Raw genomic sequence first — 22,517 nt, 5'->3', positions numbered from 1 at the left:
TGCTAATATTCCAACCCTTTGTCTAAAACCGCAACATTTGACTGACTATCTCAAACATAACGCCAAATAAATCGCCTGCTGTCCTTTACCACTAATTAAAGGAAATGGCCCAGAAACAAGATTGCGATATGGTTCATTCTAAATGGTAATTTTTCTCTGTCACACTTCATTGTCTCATATATATCCATCCCTCTCCCCCTAAACGTTAGACTTCACTCATTATGCTAAATATCCCCCCTTGTTCGAGAGTGAAAAGATCTCTGATAAGACGCTCCGTTTTTTACCATTTTTTTTTCGGACTTGACAGTTGGTATATGGAGGTGGATTAAACTACCAGACTCTAATTGCTTTCACGATTTGTGACATTGGCAGATTTATTTTTTTAAGCAGATTTTATTTTTTATTTCAAATCGTTATAATAATATTTAAAAAAAAATTTAAACTGCCGTATCTACTTAAAATAAATATCATATTTTTTTGTATTCTAATCCAATTTTATTATTTCTATTAATGAACTGTATGAAAATATGCATTCAAAAAACGCCAGGTTTAAAAGTAAGAGCATCTCGAAGTTTAAATGCACCACAAAAATCTAGATTCGATTCCAACGCATATTGGAAAAACGAGCAATTTTTAATAAATCGTTGGGGATCGTCATTGAACAAAAAGTACCTTATTTCATTATGCCAACCGTTCCATTAGTAAGATACGCAAATTCTATTAAACCACTGCAACCAAAACAGCGCTTCCAGCTCATATTTGTAGCGTGACAAACGAAAAATTTGAATTAGTGCTATAACAATTAAAGAGGATATTATTTTATTTGTATTAATGTAAATTCTCTTTGTTCTTAAAATAAAAATATTAATTACAAAAAATATAAAAGCCTCTTACCTAATGGGTTTCATTTGAGTATCGGACCTATTTCGTTATGTAAATGTAGCAGAAAGCGCTTGATATTTTTGTAACGCTCTAGGGGAGGAAAGTTTAAAGGGTGTAAGGATTCTAAATTTAAATTTATGTTTTGTTAGATTTGATCGCGCTTAGCTGCAAATGTCATTTGGATGCGACAAAAGTAGATAGATATACTATTGAAGTAAGTATGATTTATTTTAATATATTCAGCGACATTAATTATAGATTTCTTTACGAACATCATTCTCGAAAACATATTTTATGAAAAGATAAACTAAAAAGTTTCTGCTTGATCATACTAAATTTTTTTAACGAATGTGAGAATATATTTTTTTTATATGTTCCATATTTTTTTAAAAATATATGTAGTATATAGTAGAAATAAATTTAATAACCCGTAAAACTTGGATTTAAACGAACACATTGCTTTTATTTTTAAAGCCATAGTTCTAGAGCAGCATGTTGCAGCAGTTGTGGGAACCATAATGGTAATGAAATTATAATATCATATGAATCGATACTGAATTAATTCAATTCAATATCGATACGACGTTTAATCGCTCGGTCGGAACAGTTTGTAAATGATTGTTTATGGTTATGTAGCTTTATTTATGGTTTTTATGTAGGAATTATTTTGTGCTATGTTTTATAAAGATTTTGTAATATCTTTTGACATTGTGCAATTTAATATACATTTAATATATTAGGTATAAAAATATTACTGGAATTATTTATTATGACTGTTTTGAATGAAATTCTACGAGGTCATCCGTACAAATCAATAAAATTAGTATTCAATATTGATATAAGCGATCTTTACCAGACACATGAAAATGTACACGATATTGATACCTAAATTGTAATTATTTGTTTTACATAATGTTTGCGGTGTAGGTATTTGTCTTTTTTTAATATCTGTCTGGCTGTTTGTTCCGGATGACCTCTTTTATAGCTTTAATCACTTTAACTGGATGATAACTCGTGGACAGATGATAGCTGTACAGCTGAAGGAATATCTTCCAGTACTTTGATTTCAATTTTTCTTGTATTAATATAAATAGTACAAAAACGAATATATTAAATTCGGATAAGATATAACTGACTTAGTTAGTACTGAATCAGTATTCAAGCTAGCAGTAGGTACTTCTTAATATTGATATATATATATATGTATATATTTGTGTGTGTACGTATATTGTAATGTAATATGGGACGTCAGGTGCGTTAGGACATGTGGCTCTGGAGTAGTTCCCAGCATCTTAGAGAGGCTTATGATGAGCATTTATACAGAGTGTTGAGAAAATAAGATGAGATAGAAATAAAAATTAATACGTATATAGTACGAAAACCTTAAATTAAAACATAGTACTTTTAATGCATTTTATAATTTGATTACGTGTTATTGAATTTGATTAAGATGAAGTTATTTTAAAAAAATATTTTACCTTATTTTAAGCTAAAGAAATCAATAAACTATCCAGAAATTATTTTGTAATATATGATAGATGTTAGTATTTGAAACATGCTGTATATACATGCATATGCGAATGTGTTTGATGAACTTAATTCAATCTGGGATTACCGGCCGTGTCTTAATATACATAGGCGTTATCTCGAATAATATGTCAGACGGTATTCATTGTATTGTATTGGATTATATTTGTATATTTATTAATTTATATAAAAACTCTTTGGTTGCAATATAGGCTGAATAACAACGTCCTTTTACTAAATACTTTAAATTGAAATTTAAATAAAACGTTATAGACGTAACATTTTCTTGATCATAAATAATAATATGATTCTATCGTTATTGTTGCTACTTATAATTAAATAAATCCGTAAAAAGCGGACATCCGCAATAAATAATCCTCTGAAATCCGCGCTTGACGTCCGCGCTATCTTTCCTCCGCACCCGCAGCCCGCAACCTTCCGCGCTTCGAATTGAATACGGCCGATGTTACGTACAGTTAGAGGAACAAAATATTTAACATATTAATGTTATATGTCAAAATTATACAAAAAATTCTTTCTTTAAATTACAAGGTCGAGCCCTTTGAAATAACTCATAATTATTGCATAGTTTGATTAGCTTTGTCACGATTTGTGTGTATATTATTTACCTGCGGACCGTACTTTCGTCACAGCCATTAATCAACTGTTATCGAGTGTTAATCCAGGTTTTAATATATAGTTGTGAATCGTCTAAATTGAAACAGGATCGCCTTTGTCAAAGAGATTACTTTTTACTCGGCTGTTAATAATACGCCTGTTTTGTAAATGATATATGTATTTATTATATTATGGACAAGCTCACGTGGGTTTGATACACTAATTAATATTGTTGTAAATTGAGAATATCTCAGGGATAGACGATTTGTTTCTTTTGTTATTTTCACGACTAAGATGTGTTAGTGAAATATGTGAGGTGCTAAAGTATGAGAGTTCGGATTCGATGAAAGTGGTGAAATTAAACTACCTGGCTGTATCTTAGGTTAAGCTTAGATGTTTTATGGCCTCGGTTTGGCTTTTCCATGGCTATAAAAATGATGACTTTAGAGTGCGTATTACACCATCTCCCAAAGCATTATTAATTGCTGTTTTTATCTCACTACTGAGTACCTCAAGTCCAGTAGAAATATGTACAATTTAAAATAGTCAACGCCAAAGGAGAAATTGATTCCTGTCTTTATAAAATTAATTTATTTCTTTGTTTAGTGAATGTCATTTTTAAAACTTTCTAATTAAATTTTTACGATTCAATGAGCAATGGAAATGTGTATGAAAGCTCTCCGTGTGTGTATCATAAGTGTGTATATAAAAAATATTTATATGTATTTATTCCAGATTAAATTTTGGAAATCATATTTGTTATTCTTATAGTATTTTTAAAACATTCTAGTTACTATTGATAAGACGTAATTATTAAATTCGGATATGTACTTCGACTCTCATACTTTTAAAGTACGAAAATAATACTGAAATTATCGTGGTCCGAATCTAAGATGATGTATTATAATCCAGAAGTTCAATTTGAATATATAACAGCATACGTCTCCGAGGACCTGCGACACTAACTCATCGGATCACAGAGATGGAATCCGAAAAATATATGCTTTTATTCAAACCGCACCTCCATTGAGTAGTGTATGCATTACAATTTATGAATATTAATTCTCACCACAAACAACTCGTGAATTATTTGTGAAGTCTTTTTTATAGACTTAGAGCGCTGTAAGCTCGACTATCTTTATGGAATAAAATATCATTTCTAATTTATTATTAGCGATACGTCTCTATGCGTTTTGTATCCAAACTAAAGATGGCAGTTAAGAATATGTCGGTCACCGCACGGTGGTGGGAGATAGCGCAAATCGTCTCTGAAAAATATCACTCGACACGAACTACTTGCCATATCGACTTCCTACAATATTAACCTTTCGAGTTTAATACTGCTTACCTGAGAGAATTCACTGTGTCTGTATAAAAAAAAAAAACAGATAAAGAATCTTATATTATATTTTAATTATAAAATTTTACTAGTCGCCCCTACAGGATTAATACCGCAATCAAGATAAAATACATCAGTTTAAAAGTGTAACATGTGTGAAAGACAGCATTCCGTTTGGGTTAATACCCGTACTAAAACGAGGAATAATGTTTAAATAAAACTAGGAATTAAATTATAACCAACACAAATGTTGCGATTAAAATAATCTTACAAGAATTATAATAAGAAACTCCAGGAAGCTTATATAGAAACCGAGTGTGTCCTAATATACATATAAAAGGGGGAAAGAAATATTATTTTACATTCACGGTTCATTCACTGTGAAAGGTGTTCATAAAATATGGAGCGAGGAGTTCTTCAGACACAGGATTCAACTGAATCCGCTCCTCATATCTACAGTTATTTTAGTTATTTTATTAAACGGACACGTATTTATCTAGTCAGTTATAAATCTCAAAAGGTCGCTATTTTTATTCATAATTTATAGCTTTTTTATATATTCTTATTTAATTGAGACGTTTATAACATCGCATCAAAATTAGTAGTCCATCTATCACATGTCGCATTACTAATAGCGACTACAAGCCTTGAAGTAGCTGATCTTATGATAAGTTTAATGTTGTAAGTCTTCCATAGTCTTTGGACGTTTTAGTCAGATTTATATTAATATTTTGGATTTTATTCAACAAGTAACAAATTCAAAATGTAAAGGTATAATATCTACTATCAATTTCACATTTTCCCATCATTTTTTTTATATACTTGCAATCATAATCATTCCATATACATATATCATGTTTATTCCAGACGAATGTTGGAATTTTTCTTTCGAATTCAATCGAGGAGGTAATAATAAAATAGTAAATGGCCGTAGGAATCTATTTCCTATATAATAGTCCATATACAAGTAGAGCACTCAATAACTAGTCCAAGTATATTATTATCAAAAAAACAATTCCCAGCTCTCGACGAATACACCGAGCACTCCACAGCACTTTATAAATCAATTATGTTTTCGATAACCCGATCACCATATTTTATTGCATCTAATATAAACTAAAATCGCTCTTAACGTGAGGCGATAAAGCTTCGAGTGAGTCATTATGTGAGTTTGTTGAAAAGGTCGTAGCAATGCGATACACACTTGACGTAATGTTCGGTCAAAACAATAAAGAAACACTAAGAGACATCGCATCGCTGGTTTTTCGAGTCTTTCATTGTTTTTCGGTATAATTTCTGGCTACCCGCCGCGCTCTAGTGGATATTGTGGACATTTTCCTGTGTGAATATTACTATAAGTGGTAACCAATATTCTAGAATTATTATAGAAGTGCTGCAAAATAATGAATTTTAAAACAATAGACGTACTTTTAAGATGTACAGAGAGGTAAGAAATATTAATAAACAAACACTCATATTTTGGAATGAAAAGGAACTTAGGCTTTTATTAAGTCACCGGCCGAATATTGACGGAGAGGTCTTAAAATTTTAAACGTATGTGTGTTCCGGAACGAGTCTAGTTATTATATATATGTAACTCACTGACTTGATATGAATAGGACAGTGTAGTAGTTAGTGAGTAATGTATATATATACAGAATATATACTTACGTATAAGGTTGACGTTACTTAAATGTCCCCTAATAGATTCAGTTATATAAATTGAAGTTCAATCAGGAGTTGTGTTCGTAAAAGGTCCGGAGCCAATATTTTCTGCCATCACTCGACAGTTCCAACCGCTAAAAACTCAATACAGTATTGCTTTCACAGCGAACTACGACGATATCATATTGTGGACAATACCTACTAATATATTATAGTAACTATTAAAAACAAGACTGTATAAAATATGAAAAAACTACTTAAAATGTAGAATATTTTGTGTTTAAAGCGAATCGTCCTGTAATGCCAATTGGATAGCCTGAACGTAATTCAAATGTACAATCAACATTTCAATAATAATTGATGTGATATCTGAAGAAAGTTAGACTAATATTTATATTAAAATATAAAGAATCTTATCCACAATGTAAGTACGGATGCTGGGTCAGCTCGTCGAGGCGTGGGCACATAACGAGTTTAACAGAATATGATTTTCGCTCGCCGTTGAATGAGAGCGTTTTAGCGTCACTTTTTATATTTCCCCATGAGATTTACGCTGCAGACTGTACCGCGAGGGTCCTATATACGTGTTATAGAAAATATTTTATTTTAATAACGATCTTCCACGAAATAGCTCCTTCTTATTAAGGCGTAAGTATTGATTTAAGTAACTTTTTATGTCGGACTTTTATAACTTGAGTAAGTATTGTATATATATCTAGAAACTATAGAAACTTTCTTAGATGATATTTTTAATTTCATTTGAATATATATTTTAAGTTATGTTACTATTTATTCCATGTTTCTTATATAAATTCATGAAACGTTGTACATAAATTCGTTAGTAACAATTTTCGGTGACACATATTATCTAAACCTATGATCGTGACGGTGAAGCAAACAATCTCATCTAATTTCGTAATCAATACATAGCACCTGTTAAATCCGCGGCCATCAACACGGGTATTTCGTCTTAAGCTGTTAATTTTCGGTCTCGGGTCGCGGGTCGCGGGTCGCGGGCCGCGGGCCGCACGTCAAATACAATTTAACGCGACACTGCACTCTGAGCCGATTGCGGACACGAGACAAGCCGGCTCAGAACATCGACGTATGAAGCACTGGATATTATTAAATAAATATTAGTTAATATTTATTAGCTTTGATTTTATTCATGACAGCTTTACGTCTCATCGTTTTATTCAAACTTATATTTTTCGGCTGTTTATGGCTTTCGTTTTCAAGTTATTTTAGTGTATATTCTGTCGTTGGTCTTAATGAGATTGCATATTATGTGATATAAGAGCTTGTCTTTTTTATAACACTGTTTGACTTTTTTGTGTCTCTTGTCGGGTATGAATGTTTGCGATTCATCAAAATCTTACAGCTTCATCATCGTCATCAGAAAAGTAAACTATAAGGCTCAAACACAACTTGGGCAGAAAAATATATGTGGCGAAGTCGGTAAAAAGTAGTGCCAATAATAAATAATAAATGCTGGTGATGCTCGTATTTCAACTTCAACGAAATTTGGAACTGATAAAAATCTCACTTGTAAAACGCAATACCTATCTTTTAACACAGTTCACTCAAAACCATTCTATAATATAATTTACAGAGAACGAAAGACAATACATATAAAAATATTAAATTAAATCACACATTATTTAAGTATTGATAATGCCGTATCCACTTTTCGTACATCAAGCAACAGTACACAAGTGGTCACGTATTGGTTAAAGGGTAGGTTGGCGGATTATACGCGCTCGCAAACACAGCGATACAACGGCGTCTTTATCATTATATCAGTATTTATATTGTTTAAACAACAATATTACCTTCATAATATAATTCGAGAATAATATTTATTAAAGGAGTTATTTCTTGTTATTGTTTTGCTTATGTTATATTTAAAACTTTAAATAAACTTAGTTAGAACTTGGTATTTTTTATGCTCTCGTATATTTTCCTTTTTAATTAGTGCTTTTTATATATTAATCTTATTGCACATGCTGTTTTATGACAATCTATTTCCTGATAACTCTATTTCCTCTAACGCCCTAACAGTAGTCCATATAAAAGTTGTTCGAGGTCACAGAAGCGTAAAACGAATCGGCTTAAGTGAAAATTATTTTCGATAACAGATAATCAGATAACGGAATTAATAAAAAATATAAAATAATATTAACTTTTGATGGGAACTAGCACGTGGTGTGTTGATGAAAAGTTTGTCGGAGTGGAATACGGCCGTTTTAAGCCTTATTATAGAGAGGAGTCGGGACGTGCTCCAGATATACGAGATATTACGAAGTGGAATTCAAAAAAATACTTTTATTATAATTAATAATATTTTTTTATCAGCTCATTTTGTATCGAATGACATCAATAAGCCGCAATGATCACATACATCACAATATAAAGGACGGATTCTGGGCATGTTAAGTGTATTAATCGACTGGCTCGGTCGAATAAAGGGTGTATTAGGTAAGGAGTTTATCACTTGGCAACTGAATCACTCGACAACGTTAAGTCTCCAAGATTCGAACAATTGTGGGAGAAGATTTGCGCTGCGACGCACTCGTTTGTATTACGTGTCCTGATTACCGATGGGAATGCTAATGTTTACAACACAAGATACTATGTGTAACGTGTCGTGTGCTACACTCTTAATACACCGTCTAAAAATGGCAGACTATTCGGTCTGAACAATATATTTTTAAGTATATCTGTTGAAGCTGCAATAAATACTATAAAGACAAATTACTCAAGTTAAAAAGACATAAAAATTATTACTAACAAATAAATCAGATGCATTGTTTTTATATTGCTTAAATTCTTGTTGATATTTTTTTCCCTTTTTTTTGTGTACTAATATTTTGGTTCTCCAGAAATAATTTTAAGAGAATATCAAAACTCAATTTAATAATTTAACTCAATAAAGTCTCTAGGTATCATTAGAACAAGTTGCTATTAATATTCTAAGCTGTAGAAAAATATATCTAGTCTCGAAATAGTTGCATATTAATCAGTATTTTAGTCTTCATAATTACTAAGTTATCTTATTGAAATTGAAGTCATCGATAATATATTCTTTCATACGACATGTCGTGTGATGTAAACGATACTAACCACTCCAAGTCCCGCAAAACTAACCTCACAGAAGTATCCCGACAATTGTCTAGCATTTATCTCTCCACAAATACGGATTTACTTAAAATGCCCGACTATTTTAGAGGATAATCGTATTGATTAGTTATCAGGTGTTCTTTTATAAACCACTTATTTGAAGAAAATAGACATAAAGATGAAAGATTGATGTAAAAATAATATTAGATGTAATTATAATGAGTTTAATGTAAGTAAATTCTGTTTGCAAGAGGACAAGCGACGGAGCGACTCAGTGTAAACATCGTTTCAATTGATTGCACAACCTTTACAGCTCATTATACTACAAAATCAGCTGCGGAAAGGCTAGCAAGTGAGAAGGAATTTGGAATTTCCGTACCTCAAAACGAGCGAGATGAATATACATAATAATCATAAGTAGGAGAGAGCTAGGAAATATTGTAACGAATCTAAAGATGAGACCGACTATTCGGCTACTTACATATTTTGAATCATCAAAAGGAATCGACGGTTGGCGAATAATTTTGAATTGAAAATACGCTCGCACGGGCTCCTTTTGTACAATCAATATTCAATGTTGCCAGTGCTGCTCGTTTGAATTTACCTTCGATTATTTGGAAATTCAAATTTTTATGAAATCAAAAAGTATTTTTGATATTCTTTCCATTATTCGTTGGAAGTTCGGATGCAATGTATATTGTTACAACAAAAAATAGTGCGTTCAGATTCGGTAATCTGAAAAGTAAAATAATATACGATATAGATTCTGTCTTACTTAGTCTATTGTCGTAGAACCTTATTTTTCTTATCTCATCAGGACGCTTATTTTAAAAAAATCATGTTATAAGTATGAAAAATAATTGTGTTTATAAAATACGTAATAATTCCATATTAATCCTTAAACCTACCTATAGAAATTAGATTAATATTTATATAATAATAAGAATTATCACTTAATATATACATAAATATATACAGAGGTTATGAGAATAAAACCTTTTGGATTTGCTGAGAAATGCTATTAATTATAAATATTCAGCATGAGCTTTCTTCATATTAACTGAACATTTCATTATTAATTCCTCTTTGTTGCTGTAAGAAAATAAATTAATCACGAAGCCATGTCAACTTTTGCTACGACGACTCCAAAACTCCGTTTAATATTCTTGATACCGTGGAAAAGTGCTGAAAAGTATGTAACAACTTTTTATAGACAATGTACACGTGTATGTACATGAGTATATGATTATACATAAATGACTATTTGAATAAAACAACAAGTTAAATTAATACCATTTCCTTTTGCTTTGCCTCAAACATTGGGGAAAATTTATATAGCTAATAAGAAAAATGGTCATAATTTTATTTACTGATGGCAATTCCGTAGGCACGTTTTCGTCTTCATAAAAAAAGAAAAAATGTAGTGGACACTATGAGGCAGTGCTGGGATATTGAAATTGTATTCAATAAAAGTAAGAGATAATTATTTATAAGTACCTGATCTTGTAAAACGATATTACAATAAGCGATTGTACAAATTGTTTTATAACTTGAGATGAAGTCAAAAATAATTATGGAATTTTTATTATAATGGAGAATATTTATTTACATATTTTCTTAACAAATAAGTTAAGCAGCTTTTATTTTTCCAAGTAAAACAGAGTCCTCTGTGTATCGAAATATTCTAACAAATATTAAAACTGCAGAAACGAGGACGCTGCTAATATTTTTAATACACTGCCCTCTATATTAAAACTGGATTTTCAGCTTTGGTACCTAGGGATGAAATTTTACAATTCTTTTATCAAGTAAATGTTTGGATGTTCAAAAGATGGCGTTACTGTTACCCGCCATCTATCGACAGTCTCTAACTTCATCTATTGAGGCTAACACGGACATACAGCGACATCTATTAAATATATATTAAACAAATTGTCAAAATTTCGTCTTATTTTTGTAATCAAATTAGCGATTTTTTTCTCAAATATTATATAATAGTTCATACAAGATATCCATGAACAGAAATACACTATAATAACATATTTTAAGTTTTCCGCCATCTAGCGAAAAAAAGACGAAAGAGGATAAACTAAGAGCTAAGCTTTCATTTTCCCGGCAGTATCGCTGAAGATGGCGTGATGTGTTTTGATTTACTAAGTGTACGTTCAAGTATAGGTACCTCTTAGGATTTTTAGTACATTTTTTAAATTTGAAAGCCTTAATGCAGATAAGAATAAGCTTTAGTCGAAGATTACGAAAATTTTAATAAATATATGTATCCATGTTAAAATTACAGCTGGAACATTTTTTTAAAGATAAGTTTGAGGAAAGCTTCTCCAGAGCTTTAATTTGTAGTTACTTTATTTGAAAAAATATATTTTTTACATATGTCAGTATCTCTAAAGACATTTCGTATTAAATACGTAATATATACATATAGTACATTGAAATACACATAAGCTCTATTCAACAAACTTTGGCATCAACGTAAGGGGAAACGGTGCGCTGATAATTGAACACAGAAAGCTTCTTAATTACACTATATCGAGTGCATCCCATGCTCGTCACCATCGGAAATCACGCCAAAACACCATGGAATCAGGCGAAAACATTCAGTGCGTGATCAACCGTGGGCAGGGGCGGACGTCTCGTCCTCTTAAACAAACATTTACGATAAATTGTTTAGCATGAGATGATTGTTTGGTGATAGTGATGAGTGTGCAAAATGTGATACGGATTATACTGGTGATGTGTGTTGTTGGAAAAGTTAGAAATGGAGGTTAATGTTTTGTTTATTTTATAGTAAATATGTATCGTTTAAAATTATTAATATATCTGACTTGAAACAAACAATGAATAAAGAATGTTACTTTATCTGGCTGGATAACTTGTACGACATTGTTTTAAGTTTAAGAAATCAAAATCTCCATCAAAATAATAGTTTTATAAAAACTTAAACATTCTCACGTAATGTTGAATAACACTCATCCTATACTTATTACAGGTATATGTCGAATATTAAATCGCCTAAAAGTTAATTCACTTTAGTTTTGTATTTGATCAATATTTCTTGAAAGTTCAAAGAAAGTATAGAAATTTTCTATGGAATATTAGCTTTATGATGTTTTTTTAGCTTTATATTAGCTTTATATAATGTTAAGTTCTGTATGAAACACTATTAATTCGTCTCTACTGTCTCTACTGAAATCATTTGTCACTAATACATTGATCGTTCAATGCGTAATTTTTTTTAATTTCTTTGCGAATATTGTTGTCAATATCAATATAATTAGTTATTTCTTAGAGACCAATTAAAAAGTGAATTAAAATTATATCTGCAAAAATATTTGGCTGAGCCTCTAGTTATATAGAGATTTTTTATATTTAAGATTGCAGTATTTGTCTTTACATATATTTATACTATGTTATAAATGCATATTTTTAATTGTATGTTAACGTAAGACAAGATATTTCCGTTCCCGAAGACGCCTTCACTCAAACCACAAAACCTCTTGGGGTTTATGTTTCAGTCTCGAATTACGTAAAATCCAATTACTTAATACCTCATATATTGAGTTGTCTTAATCATTGACACTTATATATTTTCAAGTGATTTATGTATTATTTAATTGTAGGCTTTAAATGAAAATATTAATGACCGCTAGTTTGAGTTATTCGTCCATTTATATAAATTACATGAGATATTTAAGATTACATTTATGGGTATTATTTTAAAAGTACAGAGTTTTTACTTAAGATAACGTAATGTAATTAGGTTTTTTTATTTACTTAACGTATTTATAGGTCCGGAACAGACGACGGAAAAAGAGACAAGACCTGAGTACATACATCCAGACGGTTTACTTAACTTCGACCCTTATTTATCAGACTTTAAACCGGTTGAGGAAGAAGACGATTACATTCCACTACCAGAGAACGACGAGACCATAGACGGTCTGCCGATATTTCTCGTAGAACCAAAGAATTCCTTCGTTCTTCGCAGCAAACCAGCCACTTTGCTGTGCAGGGCTGCCAATGCTCTGCAGGTTTACTTCAAATGTAATGACGTGAGGACGGACAAAACGGTTCAGCTCGAACACGTAGACCCTCAGAACGGAGTGAGAGTGGTGGAAGCCGAACTGAATATCACAAGGAATGAATTGGATGAATATTTCGGAGGGAAATACAGTTGTGAGTGTTACGCGTGGAACAGCAAGGGCAGGATTCGGAGTCAAGGTGTCTTCATTGAGTTTGCTTGTGAGTATCATTTAAACGCACGCCAGTTTGGCTTTTTAATAAATCCTGTTGTTTGTATGAAATATAATAAATGATGTTGTTTGACGAAGGTCAATTAATTTTGCCCTGCTCAAATACCTCTGAAATATATGTGCATTTTGCAGATTTATACAAAATCTAACAGTAAAATCAAATATAATTATAGATGTGTGTACAAAATTGCAGCCATGAAATTTAATTTTAGTTATAAAATGCACCTTAGCCAGTTATTGCTTAAACATCACCTGTTGAGTAGTCCAGGAGTGAACTTTTGTAATGATCAAACCAGCGAGTTATTTCTGATGCAAGTTATGACTTATTAGAGCTTTCGAGGAATCGACTGTGTTATGTTATAATGGTAGAGCGGACCTCTGGTCTAATGATACTTCAATACACCAGCTTCTAAACAAAGAACTATACACATTTCATTACTTTTTATTTGATCATTCTTTTATTATTATTCCGTAAAAATTTTTTCGTGTCTCATTTAAAAGTTTCGAAAAAGTAACCGAATGTTTTTTTGTATTGAATGCCAGGTAGAGAAAATATTAATTAGATTTTTTGCTTAAATATCTTTATAGTAATTAAGATTAAAATATTCTGTTAGTCCCGCTTCATTTCGTAATAACGATCCTTTTTGTAACCATCTGCGGGCCTTTTTTTTATTTATTACAACCGTCCTTCCCACAATATTTTCTTGTATAATAAATCAACGTATATTTTAGCATATTTTCAAAAATCATTTACGTCCGAATTTGATAGAATTAAAGTTATTTGGTTCGACGTATAATTTAAGGATCTTTCATGTAAATAGTTGTGTTTTATATTGCAATATAAGAATTGAAGAACATTTTTCCGGAATAATGTATCTATCTATATTCACAAATGAAATGAAGATGACATTTAAAATAAATAAGAAAGTAATAAACTTAGTTTATACATTAACTAGTATTCTACATTTCCTTAACATTAATTAGGAGATTAGTCTGTGCGGCGTTTGAATAAAAATATAATATCAGCGGATCTGAGTTATAATTTTAATATGGTCGAGTAAATCCGAGATTATGTTTCGGGGAATGGAAACTATCCAGCTTTATTATAAGGGAAGGATAGAGTTGATTTCATTATGAGATTATTACAGTTGACATCGTATTATATATACACATATATATTAATAAAGTTAGTTTGCTATAGTACATGATTATAGTAACTATAATGTTACTGTCATCTGTGAAGATATAACATTATTATAATCCCATGCATCAGAACAATATCCTGTTTAAAAAATAATAAAGTCATCCATCGGACGTTGTCAGCATAACGCCATTTAATTTCGATGTCGGAGGGCCGGAAACTTATATGTTATTATTAATATTTATAAGTGCTTATGAATATCAGATACATCTACATGCATGCATGCATTACTATACAAATATTTTACATACGAAACACGATTATCGTATATCGATATATTTATTGTAGATTCATTGGTAGTATTATAGTATAACTAATTTGTTTTAAACCTCGTAGTACTATATTTAGATTTTGCTCGATAGATTGCAAGATTTAGACAAATTGTTTATCAATTACTAAATTGCATTAAGTTGAAGGTTGACCGTGATTAGCGAAAGCCCATCGAGTGCTTATAGCTGATAATATTCATAGAAATATCATGAAAATGTAAAATCGTTCGCAGATAGGGTTGCGATATGACAAGTACAATATTATGCAAAACCACAGATTGCAATGATTGCATTTAACAATTATATAAATGCGTTTTAAGTTTACAACGTCTGCTTTCTAATGTTCTAAGTGATAAATTAATTTTATTTCTAACTTGCTAACCTAGAAACATTAAAACATAAATAGAAATAGCCCCGGGGACAATTAACTTACACGCTATTGTTTAGAAATAGTCGCCCCACGCAGAAGTACTTTAAAGTCACCCGCTTAGTATTAACTGTATGTACGTTTGAAAATTTTACTTATTAAAAATAAATATTCACATAGTATAATTTGTTTATTCGTCTTAAAATCATAATCCGAGTTATTTTTTAAATCGCCGTTAGAACTGACAGTTGACAGTTGACAGCTGACAGTTTATAAACAATTTATTAATAAGCTAAGTGTATCAGTAGTGCGGTTATGTTATAAGAACCGGCTTCCTCTCGTCGGACGAATCTCGCTCATGCCATATCAGCAAGAATTTTCAATATGCTTCTACTAAACGCTAGTAGTTTAATCGTTAGAGTTATTTCACGTTGTGTAGCCTCAATCATGAACATATTGCAATATGATTTGGTCATTTTAATAACAGATAATAAACAGATAAGTTGCGACTACATAATCGCACAAAATAAAACTCTATACTCGTCTTTTAAAGTAAAGAATCAGATAAGCTCATTGAGAAAAGATTCATATCGTTTCAAAATGTCTGAGAATCGAATAGTTTGAAGCGTACAATTGCTAAGCCTTAAGTTGTGAATAGTAAAAATGATTATAATCTACCTTCATGCTTCATTGTTAGAGTTGTAGCAGATGTAGCTACCGTTACACCGAGGGTCTCGTTATTCCCACATTCCGATAGACCTTATTACTCTCACGTTAAGGTTTCAAAAGTTAATTTTATACAGTGACATAGATTAGTAACCACTCAACGCATCAAGTTACCATAATCCTGGTAAAAAGATAGGGGATAAGCCGTTAATACGAAATCTTTTAGACGATCCTGCAATTGACGGCTGAGTTGTGGAGTACAGTTCACAGAAAAATCTTTATATGAGAAATGATTATGTTCATAACACTTATACATTATTACGTCCGTACCTATTTATTGATGTTTTGTTGATATGTGCATATAACGGATAACGTTATAATAATAATACTTTCAAATATTTCCATCAGTTCGTTCAACATTTAAATGTAATAAGTATTTTATTACAAGTGTTTTAATTCAGTACTGTAATATTTTTAGTTTAAAAATCTGAAATTCGTGTATGACAGTATCTGCAGCCGACTGTACATGAGTGTATGCGACCAGTTGATAACCGGTAGAGCAAGTTTTTTACAGTCTAGACTGGCATACAAGCGATCGATCGCGGCTCTGTTCAGGAATTCATAAAAAACTTAAGACTTTAGAGCGATATTATGAACGGAGATGATACAAATTTATGTTGCTCTCGTTTGTGTTCAATAAAGTTCGACATTTTCCATAAGATCATCGCATTATTATTGAATTAGTTTCGATCACGTCTCTAGAAAGTAAAAATTCCATACAGAAAATCATATTTGAAGTCAAGAATCCAAAGGATAAGACACACCAATTTTAAATGTCGTAATTTTTAACGAGTGTTTTTCTCCCCATCTTAGAACGCCTATGGCGCGGAACCATTAAGTGGAGGAAACATTATTTCCGCTCGTTAATTCGTGCTATTTGATGAATGTAACTCACTTTTGGGGTGGCTAAGTAACTTCTAGAGTATCGGTGAAGAGTTGAATTCGTATATTTTTGTATCTGTGTGAGGAGTTGCGCGACTGCCTGTGATTGGTCTACTTTTATTTAGCTCCTTCAACGTTACATTACAACTATTATAGCGTCCCAAGTCCGGGCGCCGTGATTGCTTCAGCTTTAATGGTTTGTCACTTGAGTTACAAACTCGTAAAGATTATATGCTTTAAATAAAGTATCTTCTAATTTAGATCTTAAACGTCTCTTGAGATGGCCCGTTTAATCATATATTCTTTTAGATATCAAGAAGCAGTTCTCTCAGCAACCTCAGTCAGTGACGGCGGAGGCTGGACGGCAGGTCACTTTCCATTGCAGCCCTCCCCCGTCAGCACCTCCGGCAACCATCAAATGGATCCGCAATGGACTCACAATTGAACCAACCGACGAAACTCTGGTCTTGCCCAGAGTTGGAATACAGGTTGGAGTTATAGAACAATAAATTTGCAAATAATCGTAAGATCACGGGGGTTGGAATATGTTGTAATTCATACAATTCAATATTAAACGTTATAAACAACAGTACCCATGAAGATAGCCAACGATTAAACCATCTGTTATCGTTTTTGGATCTCATCCAAGATACCTGCCAGAACCTGTTACTTCTGGAGTGGCTTTTACTTTGAATCTGTCGCCATTTACTTTGTATGCGAGATAGCGCTCGTGTTACACAGATGTTGTTTATTTTCCTTAAATATGAATTATGTTGTACTTATTTGCAAACATTTCAACGGTTAAAATATTACATTGTTATGTCTGTTTCAATGAGATATACATTTCAATTATAATGAATATTTTAAACAGATAATTAATTTTATTTTATTATTGACTGATGAATTACCAATAAGCGCTTTCGAAAGCTTTTAAAACGTTTCATATGTGGATTGTTTTTTGTAGAATATATTTTAGCGTTTTACGAATAGTTTTGTAAAAAGTATTCTCGCTCTAGGATATGGCAAATTACACCTGCATAGCGGAAAATATCGCCGGTCGTCGGGAGTCCGATGTTGCAGTGCTATCAGTATACGGTAAGGAATGCCTGTTTTTTATTGAAGACATCTTTATCTACTCGGGTTCCTGTATTTCCTTTGCAAATATAGATGTAACACATAGATATAGACGTGTTAATGTTATAATTTTCTATTGTATGTGATTAAAAAGTGCCATGAGACGTTATATCATGCATTATTTTCTTTATTATTGCCTTTAGGTAATACAAACTGTGTGTAGTATGTAGATATGGTATGTAAATTATATTAGCTCGTAATTTCTTCCTAGTCAATGGCGGTTGGTCTGACTGGAGTCCCTGGATTCCTTGTCGGTGTGGATCCCAGACCAGTGGAAGACGGAGGACGAGAACCTGCACGGAACCAGCGCCAGCAAATGGTGGAGCACCCTGTAGAGGGCAGTCCGCTCAGAGTGACGATGACTGTCTCAGATGCCAAAGCGGTAAGCTATTATATACAAAAGAATTTAGATGCGTTCTTATAAAAGAAAATAAATAACTATCAATCCTAAATTTAAATTATAAAATGCACTTGAAGAAAAAGGAAATGAATCTATAGTTCTTTGATATTAAAATCTATTTGATTTGACTTCACTTATAAAATTAAGACACAAGCACATATAATTGACGTATCTTTGCTTAATCTTATATTTTTGCAGGATACTAAAAAACAAATCCAATTTTTATATGAACTGGTGGTATGTAGAGAATTAAATCGAATTCGTTGTTTGGTATCTTTCTTTACTTACGAATAATATTGTTTCTAACGTTTATATTATATTTCTTTGGTATGTATGTTGCTGGCGCTAACAAATACGGTTGTTGTACCCTTGTTTTGTTACCCCTAGGTTCATGGTCCGCTTGGAACTCCTGGTCGTCTTGTAGTGAGGAATGCGTCAGGGTGCGCCGGAGACAATGTATCGGTACTTGTTCAGGATCCACTTTACAACACGCCGCCTGCGTTGACGGTTTATGCTCAGCTGGTCTCAGTAAGTCGTAGAATAAATTTGAATTAATATTTATTTAGAAGGAAATGTTTTTTAAATAACAGATTATATAGATTTGATTGAGAGTTCGGTCCTATTACCTCGGTAATAAGATAAGGGCTGCCGGCTCTAAACTTATGCAGCGATTGTGAATATTAACACTTTATGGGGGACCTCGATGGAAATGTAAAATATAGTTCGCAGTAAACTAATACCCTCTTAAATATCACGCTTGTGAGAACTACTTAGTGTATGGATATTTGATAGTCTTAACTATATGAAAATATAAATGCAGCAATTATAAGCGGTTATTTAAAAACTATTTATGATACTTTCCAGTGTAAATAAATTAAATAAGTGTTAACTCCGCTGTGAGAAACAGTCGGATGTTAATGTTTCCATAACATACGTCTCGACAAAACCTCAACAATATCCGACATCACACAATATGTCGATAATACATGATTGTTTCAATGCTTACAAGTGCATAAAGTTTCTCACCATTGAGGTTTCCCCGTACTGTTCTAAATATTCATGAGAAAATGTTATAATTACGTCTCATTAGCATTTATAACTTTTTCTTAATTGCGTTTGCTCCCGTCAAACTTATTAAGTGTAGTATTTTTTTTATATTAAATTCCTGTTTGGCTTCATTCGTTTGTTTTGTTAATCATACAGTTTTAATTGCTTTTATACTTAATTTACAAACGATCTCAGTGTGAAGTGTACTTAAAGCCTTTTTATGGCATCGGAGTGGCGTTTATCGATAAAAAGACAACAGTGGACTTTACTGCCTCTATAAGTATATATGAAGATACACCTTACTTCCAATTACAATTTTATGATTTTGTAAACATATATATATATATATGTAATATATACAACAAAAATTTTATATGGCTAGTAAAACAAGAATCAGACGCAACAAAAACATCTTTTTACCATAAATTAATTAACACCAGGGTTATACAAGAACAACATGAGCCTTTACGTGGGTATCGGCATTACGGTAGCGATGCTGGCCGCGGGTGCTGCTATACTGTACGTGTGGTGCCGCTATCGGACTGTCAGACCGGGATACAGTGCCGCAAGGACCGGTCAGTATAAACATTACCCTGATTTTGTAACCGGACTGTTAGAACGGGTACTTGGCCTATACGATTGAGATTCATTGGAAGTCCGCGTAATAATAATCATTAAACTTTTATAATACACACATGTACATTTATGATTCAGTGTTATTGTTAGAAATGTCACTAAATTTTTATTCGACTTTGTTTCCTATCGCCACATCAAAGGCGAAACTTGTCAATATCAAAGATGCAGTTCTATGTAACATCTCACCACTCTCCATAACGTGAGGTCCATATTGTTTAGGTATCCCGAAGGTGTACTCCCGCGACAAGGCCGCAGCTCCCGACCTCACTCGGACCTGCAATGAGTACTGGATGAGACCAGACAATCATTACGACATGCCGCAGATGAGAGACAGGTCTTCAATCGTTTAATGACGTTTATATATCAATTGTAACAATAATTCATTACTTTGATAACACCGCGTTACTCAATATCCAAACAGCTGCTATTCAATATTTCGTTATAAAAATAACAATGTCTTCACGAATATGAATAAAAAAGTGTGGACGAGACTATTCGACATTTTTATGCATGTGTTTGGGATAAGAATAGTATACATGGATTCTATGTACCCTACTGCATTCTTAGTGGATATTCCTGTCATAATAATATGTATAAGGATGTTATGTTGAATCGTTCCGTCTGTACTACGTCAGCTACGCGTCTCCGTTCGGTAACCGCAGTCACCAGCAGTCGTCTGCGGGTAGCAACCACTACGAGATGAAGCCCTACAGTCCCTCAGCCGAGTCCGCCTCCAGCTGTTACACTAATTGTAAGTAACATATGAATTTGACAAACAAACATAACGGGAGAAGCTTCATATGGCTAGTACTTTCTTCAAACAACTTATGCAGAACTTATATAACACATATTATAACATGAGTTCAGGAATATTTAAAGAATTCTATCTCTCGGCGATTTTGAGAATAATAACTTTGTATTCAACGGATTTTAATACTAATCCCACTGGATTATTGAGAAGTTTGCAAGATTAATAACGCAACTTTGCCGCAGTGCGCGGAGGCATCAAGACGAGTGTTAAAATATGTATATTATTATATAATATCTAAGCCTTTCGTGAATATTCATTTAAATAATACTAATATCTTCGGCTGTACTACGCATATATTATAATTTTAAACTACATACAACCGCCATTTCGGTTACTTTGCAGTACCCGTGATAATGGGCAGATGTCTCGTCTGATGTCCATACTTTTTACATAATGTATAATAAAATTATACTGCTCTTATTTGGGATTCAAGTGCCAAGACTTAAAACGACCAACTTTTGTTATAGTTAATGTAAAGCAAGTAAATTGGACATTTTGTTGTACTAAAATTTTAACATGATAGCATCGCATTGCGCTTATATGCGTACCTTTGCAATGTATGCATACATTCGCGATGCATGCTTACAAATTACACACACATACAGCCCGCACGATGACGTCACGTTCGAGCGAGTGTTCATCTCAGTTGGCTGAGCTGGTGACGTCATCGCCCACTTCCCACTCCAAGGTAGACGTGGCTGTCACCCTACCCCCAGGACCCGCGGAGAGCTATAGAGATAAAATATGTTTAACTATAGTTAAATAAACATTTAGTTTAGTACAACTAAAACTACTAAAGATATTTTTTTGGTTCCGTCTTATCATTTTGTCGATATAATTAATTTGGTATTCACCTACGTGCTTCTGAATATGATGATATCTTTTATTAAATTTATTCGTTTCGTGTCTTGTTTGTACTCGTTGTGTGTATGTTTTAATTTATTTTAGTTTAATGTAAAACTCGATGTATTTTCTAACAAAAAAAAATTACTTCTAAGTTTCTGTAGTGATGTTGTATGTATTGTTTTAAATTAATAGGATTTATGATAGTTAGAGTCAATATTATGAAGCTTTTTAATGTCGAATACAAAAGTATATATGATAAGAAATGTTCTACAATAATACGGTCATATAACTTGTTTTGCTGAAGACTGAATGTAATTCAACGAGCTCGGGGCTGATTTTTAAACGCATTTTGTAACTGCCGATGTAATTTATTTGTAGCGTTGTATACAAATGTAAATATTGTATTTAAACTGTGATATTTTATAATTAAAAGGTTTTAAAGATGTAAGCGTGTTTTTTTTTAAAACAAATCTTAACTAATTATAACACGTAAATAAATAGAGCACCTTTTATAATTTTTTTTTAATATATTCATGACTATAATATTTTTTTAATGAGTATGCTCAGAAATTGGTGTACTGATAATACATACTCACTTTTGACTTTAATAGCAATATTACCGTGGACGGAAGTAATCCTTTGGAAAGTAAGAGCGAAAGCACGCTATTGACGGATTTTATTGATTACATAAAAGCATATTTCCAAAATAACTTTTATCAATTGCTCAATTTTTTTTAAATTCTTTAAAAAAATTTAAAACCTCCAATTATGTTCATGAT

The 22,517-nt window shown here is 32.1% G+C and overlaps 1 protein-coding gene across 2 annotated transcripts; it reads left to right on the top strand.

Annotated features, from left to right (window-relative positions):
- Positions 1–11,720: 11,720 nt before the first annotated feature.
- On the top strand, positions 11,721–22,186 carry LOC116765934 (netrin receptor unc-5-like). Of its 2 annotated transcripts, none has more exons than XM_061522064.1 (10): positions 11,721–11,930; positions 12,956–13,387; positions 17,174–17,352; positions 17,881–17,959; positions 18,210–18,380; positions 18,786–18,926; positions 19,886–20,020; positions 20,301–20,415; positions 20,717–20,832; positions 21,498–22,186. In XM_061522064.1, the coding sequence occupies exons 1-10, from the start codon at positions 11,864–11,866 to the stop codon at positions 21,656–21,658; spliced, it is 1,596 nt and encodes a 531-aa protein (XP_061378048.1). In that variant the 5' UTR covers positions 11,721–11,863; the 3' UTR covers positions 21,659–22,186. The 2 variants fall into 2 exon arrangements, with proteins under 2 accessions (XP_061378048.1, XP_032511476.2); XM_032655585.2 differs by having other exon boundaries at positions 11,723–11,930; positions 12,956–13,408.
- Positions 22,187–22,517: the final 331 nt, after the last annotated feature.

The sequence above is a fragment of the Danaus plexippus genome, chromosome 11 (assembly GCF_018135715.1).
Source record: "Danaus plexippus chromosome 11, MEX_DaPlex, whole genome shotgun sequence".
NCBI lineage: Eukaryota > Metazoa > Arthropoda > Insecta > Lepidoptera > Nymphalidae > Danaus > Danaus plexippus.
The sequence above is the reverse complement of the archived record's forward strand: the minus strand, read 5'-3'. Positions and strand labels throughout refer to the sequence as shown.